At 35.7% G+C, this 21,405-nt stretch overlaps 1 protein-coding gene across 2 annotated transcripts in view; it reads right to left on the reverse strand.

Moving 5' to 3' along the window:
* Positions 1-5,787: 5,787 nt before the first annotated feature.
* TAF1B (TATA-box binding protein associated factor, RNA polymerase I subunit B) overlaps positions 5,788-21,405 on the reverse strand; it is an 80,866-nt gene continuing 65,248 nt past the window's right edge. For both annotated transcript variants that reach the window (XM_004457209.3, XM_071211941.1), the window contains exons 13-15: positions 15,399-15,469; positions 13,311-13,533; positions 5,788-6,214 (exon numbers count right to left, since the gene is read on the reverse strand). In XM_004457209.3, coding sequence (XP_004457266.1) covers positions 6,010-6,214; positions 13,311-13,533; positions 15,399-15,469 — 499 coding nt within the window. In that variant the 3' untranslated portion in view covers positions 5,788-6,009. The remainder of the gene's footprint in view (positions 6,215-13,310; positions 13,534-15,398; positions 15,470-21,405) is intronic.

Below are 21,405 nucleotides of genomic sequence, written 5' to 3' on the forward strand. Positions count from 1 at the left end.
TTAGGAGGTACCGGGGATTGAACCTGGGACCTTATATGTGGGAAGCAGACAACACCTTGAGCTACTTCTGCTCGCCGGGAGACACTTGCAATAGGCATCAAGAAAGAGAATGAAGTGGAAACAGAACTTGAAGTTGCAGGGTTGCTTTCCATGAAGGGAGAAGGGCACATGTGCGACTGGACTGAAATTACCATGGGTGAAACCGTGGTTATGTCTACATTGGAACTGCAGAAGTGGTTGAGCCTTACTTATGTAAGTATTCTTTAAGTTGAATAAAAGCTACTCAAAGCATCACAAAACTCGAAGTTACTCTGGGGTCACTGTAGGGACCAGGAGATGGAAGGCGCTAGCCCAGAGGTGTGAAATCAGAAGGACTTTAAGCATTTAAATAAAATGGCAAAGGACAAAAAAAAAAAAAAATGCTTTTAGGTATGCCTGAAGTCCTTAATAAAGCAAAGTAGATTTACAGGCATCTTGTTGAAAACGTGTAGAAGAGAACCCCAAAACGATTCTGATGAGCTGTAGGTGGTAAATGGAAATTGCACAAACCTCATGATTACAAATTAGATGTGTAAAATGGCCTAGATATTCCTGTTGTTACCAATATTATTTTCTCATTGTGAACTCTATTTTTCACATGAGATCTCAATTTTCTTACCTTCAAAATATCCTGTTAAGCCCTCAGAGTGCTATGCCGAGTACCTACCCACTGTGCTGGCACTGGGCACATACATGACTAAATCATGGTCTGGAATTCAAGGAGCTCAATCTAGAGACACAGGCATATGAGCACAAACAGTAGACATGTTGTAATGGAGTTGTGGACTATGTGCTTCGGGAAAAAATTCTGCCTGGGGGAAATGAGTTGGGAAAGGTCCAAAAGAACAGATGGCATGTAAGCAGGATCATAAAGGAAGCGTAAGGTTCTGCAGAAGAGGGAGAAGGACATTTCTGAGAGTATGGCTTGTTCAGGAGCTCTGTGGCCTTTGCCTGAGCTTGAAGGAGTAGTAGTGGGGCATGAGACAAGGAAAGTTGTGTAGGAGCCACACTCAAATGAACTTCCAAGGCCAACCCATTGGGTCTATAGGCAGGCAACACAGAGCAGTGGAAGGATTTTGAGCCTTAGAATGTTATTAGATCTATTTTTGGGAAACAACTGGCTGAGCAATGATAAATGCTTGGAGAGGAGAGAGGTTTTACAACCAACCAGGAGAGAGATGATGGGGTCCTAAACTGGGTAGTGACTACATGGACAGAGGGAGGAGACTGGTGAGAGGCACTTGGTGGGAGAAATGTCAGGGCTGAGTGACTGATGATATGTTGGGAGTGACAGATGGGGAGGGGTTGGAGATTTATAGCTTGGTGATTAGTGAATGGTGCTATAATTGAGAGGGAACATAGAGGAAGAACAGGTTTGGGCTTGTGGGTTGGAGAAGGGGGTTGGTGAGGATATATACTCTAGTCATAAATGCTAAGAATGTTTTCTTCTGAGTAGCATTTAGGTTCTTTAGATTCCAAAATGACATAACCAGGGGTTGAGATCTTTGAGAAGCAGGCTGGAAGGGGATAAAATTCCACAGCCTCCAGAGCCAGATGGCTTGGGATCAGAGTTTGGCTCCAACACACAGTGTGACCTGGATAATTCATTTAACTTCTCCATGTCATAATGTCCTTATTTGTAAAATAACATAATACCACATCATAGTTTTGTTGAGAGGAGTAAGGGTCAAATGTTATTTGATATTTGAAGGGAAAAACAAGTTTTTTTTCCCCTTTGGTCATAAAAGTACTTCGAATGATTCAAAACCAACATTTACAGAAGGCAGATAACTGAGTTCATTCACTAAATTGTGATCCAGTAGGGAGCTTTTGGTAATTTTCTCCTTTTGATCATCATTTTTGTCAAAGATATTTACTGACCATCTATTGGATGTGGGGTTCTCTTAGGAGCCCAGTCTCACAAGCTTACTGCCTAGATAGGAAAACAGGACACATCCAAAAAGAGCCTATTCTAAATGTCAGACATAGGTAGGGTGGTAAGTGCTGAGAGATTGAAAGGCCGAGCTGGCACTGAAGCTGAGGAAGGACTCATGGAAGGGGGTGTCTTACTTTGCTAGGGCTGCCCTAATGAAGTGCCACACACTGGACTTACTGTCTCACATTTCTGGAAACTGAAAGTCCAAATTCAAAGTATCAGCAGGGCTAGGCTCCATGGGAAGCCTGTAGGGGAGAATCCTTCCTTGCCTCTTGTATTTTTTGGTGGCTGCCGGCCATCCTTGGTCTTGTTTGCAGATGCACCTCGGCCTCAGTCTCCACTTGGCCTTTTTCCTTGTCTCTGTTTTCACACGGCATTTCCCCTTGTCCTTGTCTGTGTCTCTCATCCCTTTTATGAGGACACCCATCATAGTACTTCATCTCAACTAATAAGGTCTTCGAAGACCCCACTTCTAAACGAGGTCACCTTCACAAACCCAGGTAAACGGGTGTTTTGGGAGGACGCAGTTCATCCCATCACAGGGGGGTAGGGGAAATTTTCAGGCAGAGGGAGTGAGGATGGAAGTTGAGGAAGGAAGTCAAGGAAGCAGACAGCGAGCTGAAGGGGCAAGCAGAGGTGGAAGCAGCAGTCGGAGCAGGGCTCTGGCCTGGAGTAGGAAGGGGTGGGAGGCCCTAATCTCGTAGGCGCATCAGAATTGCCTGTGGGGGTTGGGGATGCCGGGAAGATAAAATGTAGATTCTCAGAGGTCATCTCACTTACCCTGATCTGCAGGCAGGTTGAGGAGGGGAGGGGCAGGGCACAGGGGCATTTTGAACAAGCACCACCTGTGATTCTGATTCAGGGCCATCCCTTTGAGAAATGCACTACTAGTTGACTAGTAAGGAGCAACTTTGGAATGGAGAGGGATTGGCACAGGCAAACCATGTTTTGGCAGGTTTGATGGTGGCAGAGCTGAAGCAGCAGAAGAGACCTGAGAAGAGCCAGAGATGAGGAACCTTCTGGCATAGATAAGCTGCAAGGCTCTGAATGACTGCCTGTGAGCAGAGGGACTCGAAGCCAGGTGACCTCATGAGGATTTTTATTCTGGTGTGAATTTCTAAGAAAAAGGTCAAGATAAGTAAGCATGCTATGTATGTCCTTATTGGCCACCATGATAAGGAACACATTTTTCTTACTTTTAACGTGGGAGTTTTAAAATTCAGAGACCACTTTCTTCATTTTTGGTAATGTTTAACTTAATAAAATTTAAATAAATGTGGACAACAATGGTGACAAAAGGTAATTGAATTTAAGTGGCATTCTAACTTAAAAATTCCTTAAGGAGTATCTGTGAGTCATCCAGTTCAACGCAAATATCCATAAAACATGTACTAATTGTTCCAGAAGAAAATAATTGTTTCAGAAGGGCAAAAGGACAAGTGAGCTGAAATACCAGGTTCTTAATTTATAAAGTCAATAAAAGTCACTCTTTTGTAAGCTCTTCTCAGTCATAGTGTATTATCAGGTAAGACTGGCACTAAAAACTTTGTTTAAATACTTCACAAGGGCACAAAACAAGGCAGTATACACTAAAAGCTTCTTGAATTTTGTAAGAAATTCATTTACAGTCACAGTTTTTGAATTCTATTCAAGTTTTTCTTTAAGTTTCAGGAAATAAGGCCCCTTCTCTCCTTTTAGGCTATGTAAATATTGACTTGAATTAATACTGCCTTTTCTCCTAGGTGGCTTTGACCCAATGGAGCAAAAACTCAAAAACCAAAGAGGTAAGAAAGAACTGTAGACATTGTACAGTGCAGGTAAAACGTGCAGCTCCCTGCTGCTAAGTGTTGTGCTGCCCCAGTTCCTTGCTTTGGGTCTTGGAAGGCGGCTCCACTTCCGTGGCGGCCTGCTGCAACTGCAGAGAGAAATGCTACCCTTCAGTGAGATTAAGATACCCCATGGGTTATCAACCAGCTAATCATCATTAACCAACATTCCACCAATAATGTTGATGGCTCCAATGCAAGAGGAGCCAAAGCTGGCAAGTAGAAGACATTCCTTTTCCTTTGAATTCAAACACAGACATCTTAAACTGCCTAAAGAAATGCAGTTTGGAGACTTCAAAAAAAACTAGATTAAAATTTTTGGGTTATCCTTGAAAATTAATGAATACTTAGGTCAATATTCTGTATTCTCAACAAATAATGAAAATGTAGCTAGAAAAACTTTCATTGTACATTCACTGATTTTAAATTTTAGTCTTTATTACACTATGACCAAAGTTTGCTATAGTTGTAGATGAATAGATTTATCCAGTTAGGTGAGAAAACATGTAGAATGTTTAACATAAACTAGGTGCTTAATAAATGTTTCACGCTGTACTTTCCATGTTTTGTTTTGTTTTTTAAGGAGGTACCAGGAATTGAACCCAGGATCTTGTACATGGGAAGCAGGTACTCAACCACTGAACTATATTCACTCCCCAATGGGAGCTGGTTTTTCTGTTTGTTTTTAGGAGTTACTGGGAATTGAACCCGATACCTCATACATGGGAAGCAGGTGCTCAACCACTTGAGCTACATCTGCACTCTTCCGTGATGGGTTTTTAAAATTTTTTTAAAATGTTACATTCAAAAAATATGAGGTCCCTATATACCCCCTCACCCCCCTCTCTCCACTCCTCCCCCCATAACAACAACCTCTTCCATCATCATGATACATTCATTGCATTTGGTGAATACATCTCTGAGCACCGCTGCACATCATGGCCAATGGTCCACATCATAGTCTACACTCTCCCACAGTCCACCAAGTGGGCCATGGGAGGACATACAATGTCCAGTAACTGTCCCTGCATCACCACCCTTGCGTGATGTTTTGATGACCCAAAATCTAAAATTGAGTCTAAGACAATTGAAAACATTAAATTTAAGTCAATTTCAGCACATAGATAAGGCTATAAGCTCAGACTGCTCCTTAAGAGACAAGAAATAACTTAAAAGACTTTTTTCAGAAGTATCTGCATTTTATATTTATATATCTGACTTTACACTATTACAATAGTTACTGGATCTGAGACCATGTGAAATCTTACTTGGTTTCACTTCCTTTAGGCTGGGCACCTAAATCGCAAAATTGCTTCATAGTGGTATGGAATTTAATATAAAAAAATGAAAAACTATTTTTTCATAAAAGAGATTAAACTGAAATCAACAAATATAACAAGTCATTCCAGTCCACTTATTACTTCCCCTGAAAGGAGATTAAAAACAGATGCAGCCTAGGAACCAGAGGATCTTCACTTGAAAACTAGCTCTTTCATGCCCTAATCCTTTGGTGTGGTGGAAATTTCTTCCTCCTTCTACAGGCTCTGTATCCAGCCATTATGATACTTAGCCCACTTCTGTTAAGTGATAGTAATTGTGGATGTTTGTAGTTTAGGAATAGCTAAGACAAGTATTTAGGCAGACAAAGGGTTTAAGGAGTCCACCGGTAGGGTGTCCCTCTGCCAATATGGGGTGACTGCAGCTGAGAAGACATGGCTGCCCAGCCTACCAAGTCGACCCTTGAGAGTGGAAGGGATCTAGAAGGACATTCATGCTTCCAGACAGGACATAGGAGACAGACCTAAGACTCAGAAGATTTCCAGGTTAGTTGGAACTGAGGTGGCGCAATCAGCAAGGGAATTTTATCTGATACAAGTGCCACAGTGGGGCCATCTGGGATTTACTTCACGGTATATAGAGTAAGGATATGATCTATTTGAAAAAGTAAATTTAGCTTTTTAAATGAATACAAATTTCTGGATACTATTTATATGTCTTATTGTTGCTTTATTTAAAGCACATTCATAATTAAAAAAAAATTCAAAGTTCACCTGTTTTCTAATACACATCTTTATAAGTACACTTATCATTATATTATACATATACATAAAATTCTATTTTCCACAATTCTCTGAAGTGCCATATTATAGTTTGACATTACTGACACTATTAAATTATTTTCCTGAGAGAGTTTCTATTTCCTTTTCCTCAATATCTTCTCGCTTTCTTGGATCTTGAAGATTTCTTTTTTGTTTTACCATATTTTGCTTTAAAAAGTCTCTTTTCAATTAAGCTCACTTCTTCATGGAGAAAGGAGGTCTTTATTCTTAGCAGAAAGGAGAAAAGATTTAGTATAAATTGATAACTCAGAGAAAAATTTGACTCTTCATAGGTTGTCACATGTTTGCAATAGCTAGAAGGGGAAGAAACAGGAGAAAATTATTTTTTTTAATTTTTAGAATTTAAAAAATATTTTAAATTTGTTTAAAGATACTTACATTACATAAATGTTAACTTTTAAAATGCAGGGGGAAAAAAGAAAAAATAAATGTAGGGGATTCCCATATGCCCCACTCACTACCCCTCCCACAAAAAGTTATCTTTAAATGGCAATCTGGAAATAGCTGCATCTATTCCTTGAACATCCCCACATCCCCAAGGAGCTCGGTAAAACTCCTTAATTTTTAAATGGGAGAATCTTTTAGCCCTGTTCACGGCCCATATGAGAGGCATAGGTGGTCCTAGGAGACGAGTCTGCCGACCCCTTGTGCAGGTCTTTCCACTCCGGATGGACCACCAGCCCTTTAGACATTGTCAGGACAAACAAAAGTATGGAGGGACAGGGTCTTGATGTAGAAGAAAACAAATCATCATTTACCCACCCCAAATAAAACACTGACTTTATTACTGCGCTTGCAATCCTGTACATATTGTAGAAAAGAGTTCACAAAGCTATTTCACTCATTTGAAAACAGTGAAACCTGAGTCGGATCAATTCCCTAAATTCCAAGGTATAGGCAAAATAGAGAACAGAGGAACCTATTAAATGATATCACAGGCTATAATCAGCAAAATTCAGACTATGGAAAATAGTACAGCATAAATGACTTGGCTTATGCAACAAACAAACTGCAAGGTAATAAAAATGATAAAGATGGGGGAAATATGGATGAAAACATTTAAAGGATATAGCAACTACTTGCAAAGAATGGGGTTTATTTGGATTCTGAGTCAAACACATTTTTTAAAAATTAGGTGACAATTGGGAAAATCCATATTTGATAATATTAAGGAATCACTATTTTTTTTTTGCCTGGCAAATAGTATTATGGTTTTATTTTAAAAATATTTATAGATGAAATGAGATGCTTTTATTTCAAAAAGAATCTGGAAGATAGTGGGATAAGGAGTGAGTTGGGTTATACATGAAACAAGTTTAGCCATGTTGATACTTATTGAAGTTGTGTGATAGGTACATGGGACTTCATTTTAGTATTCTCTCCACTTTTGAATATACTTAATATTTTCATAAAAAACCATTTGAAAAACAAGTAAACAAATAATATAAACTTTTAGATATTATGACTCATGTAACATATATGGTCCTAAATTCCTGAAAGAATGTTTATGATTTATACTACAAGGCTCTGCCACCAATCAGCTGTCACTATGGATAATTAGTCTTGGTTCTCTCATCTACAAAACAGTAAAACTTAATGGTTCCTATCTCAGAGTTGGATAAAAGCATTCAATAAGAATTTATATAAAGCATGTAACCCAATGCCTGGCACACAGTAAAGGCTCAAAAATATTTACTTCCCCTACACTCCTTTAAAACAGATTCATTTGTTTTTTGCTTAAAATCTTAATACAATAAAACATATTATATTTTAATAATATACAAAAATGCCAATATCATACAATGTTCACTAGTAGGAAATTAGAAGTCTCAGGTATTTGTTTATTGACTGGTTTAACAAAAATTAAATATGAGCTATTTATAGCAAGTCTTACAAATATGGTGGCCTCTTACCTCGTTTTTAATTTTTAAACTTCAGTATATTAAGTATACTTATATATATTGTTATATATATATATATTTAATAATATTTATATTATTGTATATATTATTGTTTTCCTTCAGACAAATTCCAAGTTAAAATGCTAAAGGGTAAAAGTATTGCAAATTACCTTATTGTAATTATCCTTATCGCAAGCAAAAAGGGTAAAATTATGGTTTCTTTTATTCAGGAACCATAAGAAAACTTCATTTCTATATCAGAACGATTAGAAAAAAAAGGTATAGAAAAGGGTATGTAGGGGAACTGTTTCAGTGATACAAGAGTAAAAAAAAAAAACCATTAGAGGCCTCAGAATATTAGGGATTCCTCTAGCTATAAGACTATTATTGTTGTTATTATTATTATTTTTATTTTTTAGGAGGTATTGGGTATTGAACCCCAGAACTCATGTGGGAGGCAGGCACTTAACCATTGAGCTACAACCGCTCACCTAGCTATAAAATTAAAAAAAAAAATTTTTAAGAAACATCTTATTGGTACAAATTGATAAATTAAGTTTTAACGTTAAATTGGCATAAAGTAACAAATGTTTGGCAATAAACATTTTAAACAGAGTCACTTATGACAGTTTTAGTCATAATACCCTGAGTGTCGCATTTACTTCTGAGAATATTAAGAAAATCCTGATGTACAAAGACAAGTACTTATACACAGCAAATTTCAAATAGCTTTGTCATATTCAGATTCTTTTCAAATAAATGGTTCCAAGTTATTTGTTGGGTAAGAACTTTTTATTTCTAAATTGAATCAATGGTACCATCTTTTAAAGGATTACATTCTTCATCAAAAACAGAAAACTATCCTAAAAGTAGAAGATATAGCTAATTACAATACATAATAATTTGTTATTGCCAATTATTCTGCTGAGTAGAGGATGTGCCAAGTGATGTCCCTTGAGCTCTGTCTGACACTTAAATACAGTAAATGTATGCTGTGAGTTTATATAAACAATTTCGTGAAAGTAGATAAGCATAGGTATAAATTTAAGAGAGGGAGGCAGTGTGAAAGTACAACTTTCCTTATGAGAAGTTCAATTGCACACAAAAGGGGTAGAGTCTCCGAAAGTCTGCACAAAAATAAGTAAACCTGGAGATACAAGTTAATGTTTTGGTGATCTAAAATACGTTCAGATTTGGCATATAACATTTTTAAGTATTATATTTTATCATAGTTTAAAGAATAGTTAAAAATAAACTTAAAAAATTCAAACCAAGCATTTATGGGACCCCTAAAATATATTCATTTCCTCTGGAATACAATTTGAAAACCACTGCTCTATCTTGCCCTTTGGGAAGGAAAGATGATCTACTACTCAGGATGGTTAGGGATAGGTCCTTGATTACCTATCACTCTCAAGTCTTGGATTGAGCTAATTGTCAGTAACAACTGTCCATTCACAGATGGGGACTTATAAAAATGTAAGAACTATTAAGGGAATTTAAATTCATTAAGATTGTTAGCTCTGTCTCAGATAAGAAGGATAAACAACATCCCATATCTGAGGTGCTCCTTTTGTCTTTCTCTGCTGAGTTCTTAAGGCCTGAGTGTTCTCACAATTATTTTACAGTAAAACTTTCTCTCAGAACCCTCAGAAATGAGTCTCTTACATAATAAAATTCTCAATTTACCTGAAGATTAGTTCTCTTAAGCATCAAAACTTTTCATTTAAGCCACGAAGGATGGAAATCCTTAAAAATAAGTATGGATTTCCTGGTTGTCTTAAACAGAGATATTCGGCCTATTTATTTTGTTTTAGCTTTCCAATTTTATTATATTGTAAGCTGTCCATTTTTAGTGTAGAAATACTAGAAAATACAACCTAGAAAAACAAACCAAAGAAAATGCGTATCTATCTTGGAACATGCACTGTGCTGAAACAGAGCTGCCTGATCCTATTTAGTTATGGACAGCCATGAATTCAGTGCCAATAGCAAACTGTAAATTGGGGTTTTGTCTGCTTCTGATTGTGACACTTTGGCTCTTCTATTGTTTGTCAGAATGGATGGCATTTATGTTTGCTGTCAACGTGCCTATTGGCAGAAGCACCTCTCAGTCCCCCTCCCACTTTGTTTCTTTTGTTTGGCAGTCAGACAACTAAGCCTGAAAGAAACACATAAAGGAAGAGTAAACAGATTTTCAGTCAGGGGCTAAGGAGTTTTCTGAGAAAAAAAGTGCATAAGCTTTAGTAAGGAGACTCTGTGACACTGGTTGAACCCTTTTTTGCTTACTCTGTGGTTCTAGATGGTGGTCTAAAATAGGCAAGATTGACATAATTTTGGTGCATAAAGTCCTGGTACTATTGAAATGTCATCTATCTGTTGCAGTTTAACCTTGTATCAGGGGTTCTTAACCTTTTTTGTTTATGGACCCCTTTGCCAGTCAGATGAAAACCACTGACCTCTTACTAAGTCCACACTATACTGTGTATTATTTAATAAATATAGCTAACCCACATCAACATGTCCCTACAAGAATTTTTTTTTTAATTAAAATTCAAACTCACTGACCCCTTGTTAAGAGCCCCTGACATATAGTTCAGGTAGAGAGAAAAATCTTGGCTGCTTCATCTCTAACTATACCAAGATCTATGTCTACCTGTCTTATATTAATGTTTTAAATCTAAGTAGAACACCCAAAGCTCCACTAATGTGGCATTTGGAAAGCATGAAGGTGTAAGATCACACTATAACTCACTCAGCATCAACTCGGCAAGCAGGGAGGCTCAAGCATGCCAAAATACCATCTCTTAACTTATAGATCTTGTGGGAGTGCTCCTCATTGACCCAGAACTACAAATTTCCTCCTTCCCATGAAATCTTAACATCTTAACAAGTCAGTGCAACTGACCACTGCAAAGGAATGTATCACCTCAGATTTGGAGCTGAACCGGGGTAAGATTAGTATAAAAATATAAAGTAGCAATGAGAAATGTCTTAGTACTTAGAATTTAGTGAGTCTAAGCCTTTTATTTTTAAATATGAAGAAACTGAGTGAAGTGATTTCAAAGTCATAAAACTAGTTTACTTAATGCCTTTTGACTATTACATAAAATTGAACTAAAAGTTAAGATAGGCAAGGAGGAAAGAATTTTTTCACATAGATTGAACCTCTTTAGTTCCCCCCCAACATTTACTATAAAAAATTTCAAACATAAAGTTAAAAGAATTTCACAGTGAACATCTGTATACCTACTAATTGTCCTTGTAGCTTTTAATCTGTATATTCCTTTCTACAGCTACTGTTAGGACATTACATGAGGAAAGTGGAGAAAACACATATATACTCTCATCAAATATATCTTCTCTCCAACTGGACTTAGAAAAGAAACTTCCTTATTTATCTTTGTATCCACCTGGGATTTAGGAAAAACGCTCAAAAATAGTTTTTGAGTTGAATTTCAGAGAATTAAAGAAAAAACAAATCTTGCATTTTGGGGAGTAATAAGTTCTTTACTCCCTATTACCTGATGACATTTTCTGAATTATATGAAATAAATTACCTACACAAAAACTTACACTGCATTATTTGAACATCCACCTTCTACAGGGAATATAAAACTCTTAAGGACCGTAGGTATACTAAAAGCCATTGAGTGTACACTTTGGATAGATTGTATGGTATGCATATATGTATCAATAAAACTGCTTTTTAAAAAAAAAACTCTTCAGGAAAAAAAATAAAGAGAAAATAAAGAGACAGCCTATTGCTAAGTAAGAAATCTGAGAATGCAGTGAACCCAGAATGTCAAAGAACTGATAATTAAAACCGACCTAAGTCAAAAGTTTGTGTGTGTTTTACCTTTTGGTAATTATGGAAATTTTGCTATGTCCAGTATAGATTGCTTTCCTCACTACAGTCTCCTATCTTTAATCCCACTTTCTCCAAACTCAATCATCATAAAAGAAAGCTTTGTTTCTTAGAATTTACATACCCCACACTTGGTGTATATTAAGAAAGAATCTGAACATGAAATAGAGAGGTTAAGAAAGGAAAAGAAATCAAGGTAATAATTAAGCAATTGGATTAAATCTCAGTGGTAATTAGTACCGATATATTATACACTGGTATTTTAATACTGGAGATACATACATATATATACATACATATATACATACATATATATTAATTGCTTCATTCATGCAATTGATACCCAGATGTCTCATTACAATATGACTCTTCATCTTCTGTATTACCTGTTTGTCAATATGCCTTAGCCTTAGTCCATAGATATAGGGTAGGTACTATTTTAGAACTGGCCTCTTAACATTTTTCCCATTATTCCACCTGATGGCATTTATATATGGGAAATCAACTCCATATTTTTTAACAATAAGTATTAAAACTTATTTCTGTATTTCACAAGATATTTTTACCAAACTTAAAATCTCCACTTAATTTCCTAGTAATGAGAAAAAGGTAAAAAACTAATATTTAATCAACTGCCTAATATTTGTGCTATACATACTGCTTGTTAAAAGCACAGCAAGTGCTTTCAAATATATTATCTCATTTAATTTTTCTCATAACTCTGTAAGATGGCAAGATTATCCAAATTTTGCTGAGAAGCACTTGAATTAAGGCTCAGGGAACCAAAATAAATTTTCAAAGGTCACCTAACTAGTATGTATGAGAGTTAGAATTTGAACCAGTCTCCTAACATCAAATCTAGCTCATTCTACCTATATTCTGCTGACCTGTCACATCAATTTATAATGCTTCCAACTGTTCCCTTGGTGATCCAGAGAGTGATTTTTGTTCAGAAGTCATTTACTTCTTTTTTGTTGACATTTTTGTTCATGTTACCATAATAATTTAAGAAAGCTGTAAGTGCCCTGTAAATTTTTAGTAAGAAGTTTGATCCATTACACTAATAGTTGTATGGTTGCTTGGAGATGGGTTAATTTAAAGTACGTGGCACCAGATACATACTTGTGCTCTAATGTGATTTTAAAACAGTGTGAAAAGGAGTTAAGGCTCTTGGAGAAATGGCTGATTCCGGGATGAGACAGGGAGACAGATTTAAGATGAGCTTGGAACATCTTATTGTATCAAGTAAGGAAGTACCCAAAAAATAAATAATAAAAAAATAGATAAAAAATAATAAATTAAATAATGGGGCATGCCAGAAGAACATAAGAGCTAGCTTAAAGGACTCTCACTGGCCAAATATGAGAAAATTTGAGCAAGAAAATAAAGAAATTCTGACTATTCTGATTATAAGCTCACTACCTTTAATTCCAACAAATAACCTATCTGGTTCTTATTATAGTGAACTTCTTTGAATTGTATATGACTTTTTTCTTTTTACTCCTTTGACAAAAATAATTCAAATACATATTGTTGTTTTTTAAAATCACACTACCAAAAAGTTCTATTTCCCTTTTTCTCCATGTCTTTTATCTTTTGATTTCTAAAAGCATCACAAACCTTTTACAGAATTTCTGTGTACTAAGCCAATATAGTGAATTCTTGGTTGTCAGTGATTGGCCTTTCTTTTTCAGGATTCCCTGAAGGCTGTGTCCATGGAAACAAGTTCTATCAGGGTCTTCTTCAGTCCAGGTGAACTGAAAACTTGAAGGACCTTTTTTTTCAATGAGTGGTGTTGAATCAACCAGTGTGCTAAACTGTTTTTGTAAGTTCACTACCATTTCTGGAAATGGAGAAACAAAGGAAAGGAATAAAATAAATTTGTTAAATCATAAAATTTGCAATAAAGAGACTTATTTTAAAATAAATATGACAAACTTCATATTCATTCATTCATTGTTAAAACCATTTATTATCGACTATATCCTGGGCATTGTACTAGGTACCAGAAATACAACCCTATATCAGACACAATTTCTGGCCTCAAGACCTTAGCATCTAGCTCAGGAAAAACAAACAAGTAACTGTAATTGCAATGAAGAATGAAACTACATAAATAATAAAGAGGGCCTAAAAGAAAGAAGTGGTCAACTCAGCTCAGAAACATTTTCATAAAGAAGGTGATGGTTTGTTTCTTCTTTTAACTTTTTATTTTGAAGTAATTCCAAACTTACAGGAAAGTTGCAAAAATCATAAAGAAACAATATGTACAACTGCAATACACCCCCCTGCTACTCAGATTTACCAACTATTAGCATTTGCTTCTCTTTCTCTCCCTCTCGCCTAAACATTTAAGAGTAAGTTGCGGGAAACGGACTTTGGCCTAGTGGTTAGGGCGTCCGTCTACCACATGGGAGGTCCGTGGTTCAAGCCCCGGGCCTCCTTGACCTGTGTGGAGCTGGCCCATGAGCAGTGCTGATGCGCGCAAGGAGTGCTGTGTCACACAGGGGTGTCCCCCCCGTAGGGGAGCCCCACTCGCAAGGAGTGCACCCATAAGGAGAGCCGCCCAGCCCGAAGGAGGGAGCAGCCTGCCCAGGAATGGCGCCGCCCACACTTCCCGTGCCGCTGACGACAACAGAAGTGGACAAAGAAACAAGACGCAGCAAAAAGACACAGAGAACAGACAACCAGGGGAGGGGAGGGGAATTAAATAAATAAAAATAAATCTTTAAAAAAAAAAAAAGAGTAAGTTGCATACATCATGCTCCTCTAACACTTAACACTTACTTCCATGTACATGATAAGAAGGTCATGTTTGAGCTGAGTTGTGTAAAATGAGGAGATGTTTGTCAGAAAGACAATGGGGTAGGGGTTGTAGTAGAAAAAGACTAATTAGAAGCAAACAAAATGAAGGACTGGTGTGTGAAACATGCTAGTGAGATGGGCAAGGATCAGACTGAGAAAAAAATTATACACTATGACACAGGATTTGGATCTTATTTTTTGACAATAGGGAGACCATTAAGGGCTCTAGAGAGAGAATTAACATTATCAGATGTGTGTTCTGGAAAGATCACATTTTAGAGGATGTAGAGGACAGACCGGGGTAGAGAAAAGTAAAATGAGTCAAGAACAAAGAATAATTGGGAGACTTTTTAAGTAGGTAAAAAAAAAAAATGTTGAGGGCCTGAATCAAGGCAGTAAATGGCAAAAAATAAAATAAGAAATGGGGGCAGGAGCAAGGGTGATGGTGAAGTGGTTAGAAGTGATTACTCCAAAATACAAAATCATCCTCATAAAAGTAATCATCTTAGAAAGCAAAACACTTATGACAATGATGTTACTATCAGTCAAAACTTTTTGGCATTTCCATCATAACAATGCTTTCAGAGCCATTTAATTTATTCACTCATCCAACAAGTACAGGACAGAGTGTAAACTATAATGTAAACTATAATCCACACTTAGTGGCAATGCTCCAATATGTGTTCATCAATTGTAACAAATGTACCACACTAAGGAAGGATGTTAATGTGGAAAAGTGTGGGAGGGGTAGGGAGTGGGGCAAAGGGAAATCACCTATATATCTTTTCTAACATTTATGTAATCTAAAGTTTTAAAAAAAAAGAAGTATAACAAAGTCAAGATATTTAACTTTTCTACAACTATGTGGCTATGGGGCACTAATAAAGAGAAAATTCAACTTACCTCTTCTTTTGTATACTACTGATTTGTCAATGGATGAGTGGTAGAGTGGCTTTTCACTTTTCCAAAGGTACCTATATAAGAAACAAACAAACAAACAAACTTGGAGCTGGATGGAGAAGAAATAAAACCTAAATACATTTCAGAGAATACTCCTCGGAATCAATAGCTAAAAGTCCTGATATTACATGTAACAGGTCTGGTGTAGTAAGGCCTACTGACACATATCTAGAGCTTAAGTCTTAGAAGTAAGCAAATGGCACTGAATGAGAGAGCAGGACAATAGAAGGATGTGCTCCTTTTAACGGTTTAATCTATAACATAAAAGAAGCTATTAATTATACAATAAACTTGGAGATAGTTTTTCTCTCACGAAATTCCCTTGCTGCTCATTTTCATAAAGTAAGTGAAGCCACCTAAGAAACAATCATTCCTCTTTACTTTGCCCCAACTGCCCTTCTGCTACAGACTAAGTTGGTAGGCTATCTGATTCTGATAACTATTAACAAAGTTAACAATTATTAGATGAATTTTTCCCTGGCACTTAAGTTCTAGGAATCCATCCTATCTATTCCTGGTGGGACTGAAGAAAGATCTGGATTCTAGCATGACATAGTTCTAATAATCCCTGCACAGACTCAAACTCTTGCCTAGAGAAAGAAGGTCAGCCAGGAGGTTCCTCTATAAAATGGAGATCCTGGTAGAGCTGGCCCTTTGGGCCCCCTCCAGAGCAAAGACCAAGAGTCATCTGGGGTTCCTCCAAATTGGGGATGACCAGCACTAGGCTCAGGCCAAAAGGAAGAGACATATTCTATTTCAGTTATTGATAAACTTTGCCAAGCAGGCTCTGCTGCTCTGAAACAAAGGTAATACTTAATGTTCACATTTTAGTCTCATTTTCATTACCTCTGAGTTCTCTAAAATAGAGGGTTTTCCTAATTGATAGCTAAAAAATAAATTATAACTTCTTAAATTTCAGGCCATTTTCTTATTTTGAGAGGCATTGTGATACATGAGAAAAAGTATTGAATCAGATCACATATGGCTCTGCCGCTTTCTAGTAAATGATAACTTGATGAATTATGGAGGTTCTCAAAGGCTGAGGCTGAATCTCACTCTTCTTTGTATTCCCAGTGTTGGTTGGCAGTGATAGGGACAGGGTAGGAATTATGTAAATATTTGTTGAAGAGTGAATGAACATATGAATAAACCAAAGAATTTATCATCTCTAAATTTGGCTGCTACTTTGACGGAGTTGTTGTGAGGAATAAATAAGAGAATGTACATAAAGGGTCTTAAAACCCAAATAATTGTTAGAAATAATTATTATCCATTGCTTCACAAAGAGCGTGGTAAGATATTCAAGAAATATTTGTGGACATTTAAAAAAGCTGATAAAGAATAGAAAGTAAGAAATACAAATAATGTTTTAAAAATCTATACCATTTTATAATTAGTAATTTTTCATCATTCTTTCTTAATGTTGGGAAAGAAAATGCATATAAAGTAAACACTATAGCCAAATTATTATCTTAACCAATTTGAAGAACTTAGATTTTTCTCTCAAGGATAAAAAAAAAACTTGATCAAATCAGTTAAATCATGACTTTGCATAAAACAGAGATGTCATTTTTCTATTTTAAATTCTCATGGTGATTTAAAATGTTAAGACCAGAAATGCAACTTCTCTAATTGTCAGACAGCAGTAGCAATATAATCAATATAATTAGTTAGGAGATCATCTCCCTGAAAATTGTGAGAACTAAATTTTAGTGAACCATATACCGTTTAAAATATAGAAGGGAGGGGAATGGGTGTAGCTCATTTGGTTTGAGTGCCTGCTTCCCAGGTACGAGGTCCCAGGTTCAATCCCTGGTAGCTCCTTAAAAAAAAATACACACACACACACATATGTATGTATGAATACCAGGGAAGGAGCTTGTAAATGAATCTATAAAATTTTTAAGTATATTTTTCATTATTTTCTTAAATAATAAATAAAAATTAAATACTTATGGTAAAAAAGGTCTCAAGCAATAAATAACTTCCCTAAACAGTCCAATCCCAATTGCTGGTTATAGCCAGAGTTAAAAATTCCTTATGAATACCTAATATAGATAGATGTGACTCATACATCCATAATACATGCCTACACAGGTGGCAATTATGCTATAATCAAAGAGGCATTATTATTTCTTTGGGGTCATATACCCAGAGAATGGTAAAGGTGATCTAAAATAACAATACTCAAATTATCTGTTTAGATAACCTTTCTGAAACTAAACTTCTTGAAAAGTTTGCTTTGCCTTCCTCTTCTCATTACATAAAGCTACAAAAATGAAGATATGCCACAAAGTCCTTATGTTTTCTAGCTTGAAGTTATCTGTATGCGTGCCTCCAGTCTCCATATGCTTTGTTTCCCATGTTTTAAATGAAGACATAATTTTTGAAGAGTAAAATTCACCTTTTTCAGCAAACAGGCCATGAGTTTTGACAAACATATGTGTAATCACCACCACAATTAATATACAGAATAGTTTAATCACTGCAAAAAATCCCCAATACCTCTTGTAAGTTAACCCATCTCCATGCCCTTGGAACCTGGCAATCATGGATCTATTTCCTGTCCTTGTAGTTTTAGCTTATCCTAGAAGATCATATAAATGGAATTATTCAATAGTAGCCTTCTGAGCCTTTCATTTAGCATAAAGCAATTAAAATTTATTCATATTGTTGGATGTACCAGAAGTTCATTCCTTCCATGTATGGATATACCACAGTTTGCTTATCCATTCACAACCTGAAGGACATTTGGGTTGTCATGTTTTGACAGATTATAAATAAAGCCACTAGAAACATTCACATACAGACTTTGGTGTGAACTGAGGTTTCCATTTCACTTGGGTAATTAGGAGTGAAAAATATTGGGTGGTATGATAGTTATATGTTTAACTTTATGAGAAACTGCCAAACTGGTTTCCAAAATACCTGTATCATTTTGCATTCCCTCTGTTTTGTTTTTTAATTGATTTTTTTTTCCTTCTTCCATTCTGTTTGGTGTATAATCACTCTCACTGTGGTCTTAATTTGCATTTCCCTAATGACTAATGACAATGAGCATCTTTTCATGTGCTTATTTGTCATCTACATATCTTCTTTGGTGAAGTGTCTGTTTAAATCTTTAGCCCATTTTGTTATATGAAAATTCTTCCTACATTTAGTTACAAATCTTTTATCAGATATGTGATTTGCAAATATTTTCTTCCAGTCTGTAACTTCTCATTTTCTTAACAGTCCTTTGAAAAGCTGAAGTTCTCACTTTTGACAAAGTCTAATTTATCTACTTTTTCTTTTATTCATAATCATGTGACACTATGACAGACACATAAACCAATGGAAAATAATTAAGAGTTTAGATATAAACCCTCACATATTGCTAAGGATATTTTATAAGGATGCCAAGCCCATTCAAGGGGGAAAGAGTAGTCCCTTCAACAAACGGTGCTAGGAAAACTAGATATCCACATACCAAAGAATGAAAGTGACCCCCTACCTCATACCATATATAAAAATAAATCCAAATGGATAAGCAAACCAAGTATAAGAACTAAAACTAAAAAACTCAGAAGAAAACATTGGGAAATAACTTCAGGACCTTGTATTGGGCAAATTCTTAGACTTTACACCGAAAATACAAGCAACAAAAGAAAAAACAAACTTCATCAAAATTTAAAACTCTTGTACATCAAAGGACATTATCAAGAAAATATCAGAGCCTACAGAATGAAAGAAAACATTTGGAAACCAAACATCCAATAAGGGTTTAATATTTTTAATATTAAAAATTGTCAAAGGACTTATATAGACATTTTTTCTAAAGAAGATATACAAACATGAAAATATGCTCAACATCATTAGCTATTAGGGAAATACAAAGCAAATCACAATGACATACAACTATACACCCATAGAATGGCTGTTTCTTTAAAAAAATGGAAAATAATAACTATTGGCAAGGATGCAGAAAAATAGAAACACTCATATACTGTTGGTGGGAATGTAAAATGGCACAGCCACTGTGGAAAATAGTTTGCCAGTTCTTTCAAAAGTTAAAAACAGAATTACCATATTACAATGATAATCCCACTTCTACGTTTTTATACAAAAGAATTGAAAGACTCAGATACTTTTATACCAATATTCACTGCAGCATTATTCCTAATAGCCAAAAGGTAGAAACAATCCAAGTGTCTATCAATGGATGGATATGTAAAATGTGATATACACATACAATGGATATTATTCAGCTGTAAAAAGGAAGGAAGTTTTGATACATGCTACAACATGGATGAACCTCAAAGAGATCATATTGAGTGAAATAAGCCAGACATAAAAGGACAAATATTGTATAATTTCACTTCCATGAAATAACTAGATTATGCAAATTCAGAAAGACAGAAAGTAGATTACAAATTATAGAGGGTAGAAGGAAGGGATGGGGAGTTAATGTTTAATGGATACAGGGTTTCTGTTTGGGGTGATGGAAATGTTTTGGTAATGGTTGGTGGTGATGGTAACGCAGCATTGTGAATGTAATTAATACCACTGAATTCTACAATTGCACATGGTGAAAATGGTACGTTTTATGTAACATATATGTTACCATGATAAAAATGTTTTTAAAAATTAGTACCATAAATTTATATAAAATGTGTTAATTTTTTCTCAAAGTCCCACAGAGATTCAAAGTTTTAAGAAGAGAAATGAAAACTGCTTTAATCAGAGAGCAATAGAAATGCACTCTTCATTATATGAGACAGTGTCTCTGAAAATTTATGAGCAAACTAATTTTCAGCAAACTGAGCTAAGAGGTTAAGTAACTTGCCTAAGGTCACACAGCTATTAATAGTATGTAATGCAATTCAAACCTAGAACTGTCTGTATCTAAAGGTAATATTCTTTCCACTCTACCACGATGGACTTACAGCAGAATGAGAGTTCAAAGAAAGTCAGACAGTGAGAAAGACTGAATTAAATATATTGTCTGCTTTCTTTTGTTATATTTGCATAAGGATCTTTATTTGTGGGGAACACTCTAATAGTACATGTCATAGGATGACCTGGTAATTTTTGTAATATTGGAAAGATCAGTTGGGAAATGACCACCTTTGAGAAAGGGGAAGAGGGAGGAGTATTAGAAGTGCAGGTGAGAGTCATGCAATTATAAAAAGATAATTATTTGAAAGAAAGCTAGAGAATAATCTGGGGACTGAATAATACAGTGAACTGAGAGGTGGATGAGAATTGTAGCTGATAGTACAGATGCAAGAGTGTCCTTCTATGAGCTAGAGCAGATGTACATCACTATTGCAGAGTGGTGGGAATGTGGAGAAGAATGGGAAAAATGCAATTGGTGTGACCTATGGACTGTAATTAATATCAATACTGTATTAGTCTTGCATCAATGCCAAAGATGTACTGGGCTAATAACGGGGGCGTATGGAAAAAGTGTGTCAAATGTAGCTATGGACCATGGCTGGTGGTAACAGTCTGATAATATTATCTGATAATCTGTAACAAATATTCCACCACAATGTGGTGTGTTGGTGAAGGACAGTTGTATGGGAATTTTACCCATGTACATGATTGTTTTGTAAGTTCACAACCTCTGTAATAAAAATATATTAAAAAAATAATAGGGTAGGTTAGGGGAAAAATACACCAAATATAAGACATGAACTATAGTTAGTAGTAATATTTTGATGATGCTTTTTGCCGAGTCTGCAAAAAAATGTTTCACAACGATGCAAGGTGGTGGTGGTGGGATGGTATATGGGACCCCTAAATGATGTTATGCATGTCTATTTTGTAAGTTCACAACTTTTACTATACACTTATTGTTTATATATGTTCATGTATGAATGATATACATCAATTTTAAAAAATAGGAAAAAAAAAGATATTAATTACAAGGTAGTACCCTAGATTGGACCCTGCAACAGAAAGAAAT

This window comes from Dasypus novemcinctus, chromosome 25 (genome assembly GCF_030445035.2).
Source record: "Dasypus novemcinctus isolate mDasNov1 chromosome 25, mDasNov1.1.hap2, whole genome shotgun sequence".
NCBI lineage: Eukaryota > Metazoa > Chordata > Mammalia > Cingulata > Dasypodidae > Dasypus > Dasypus novemcinctus.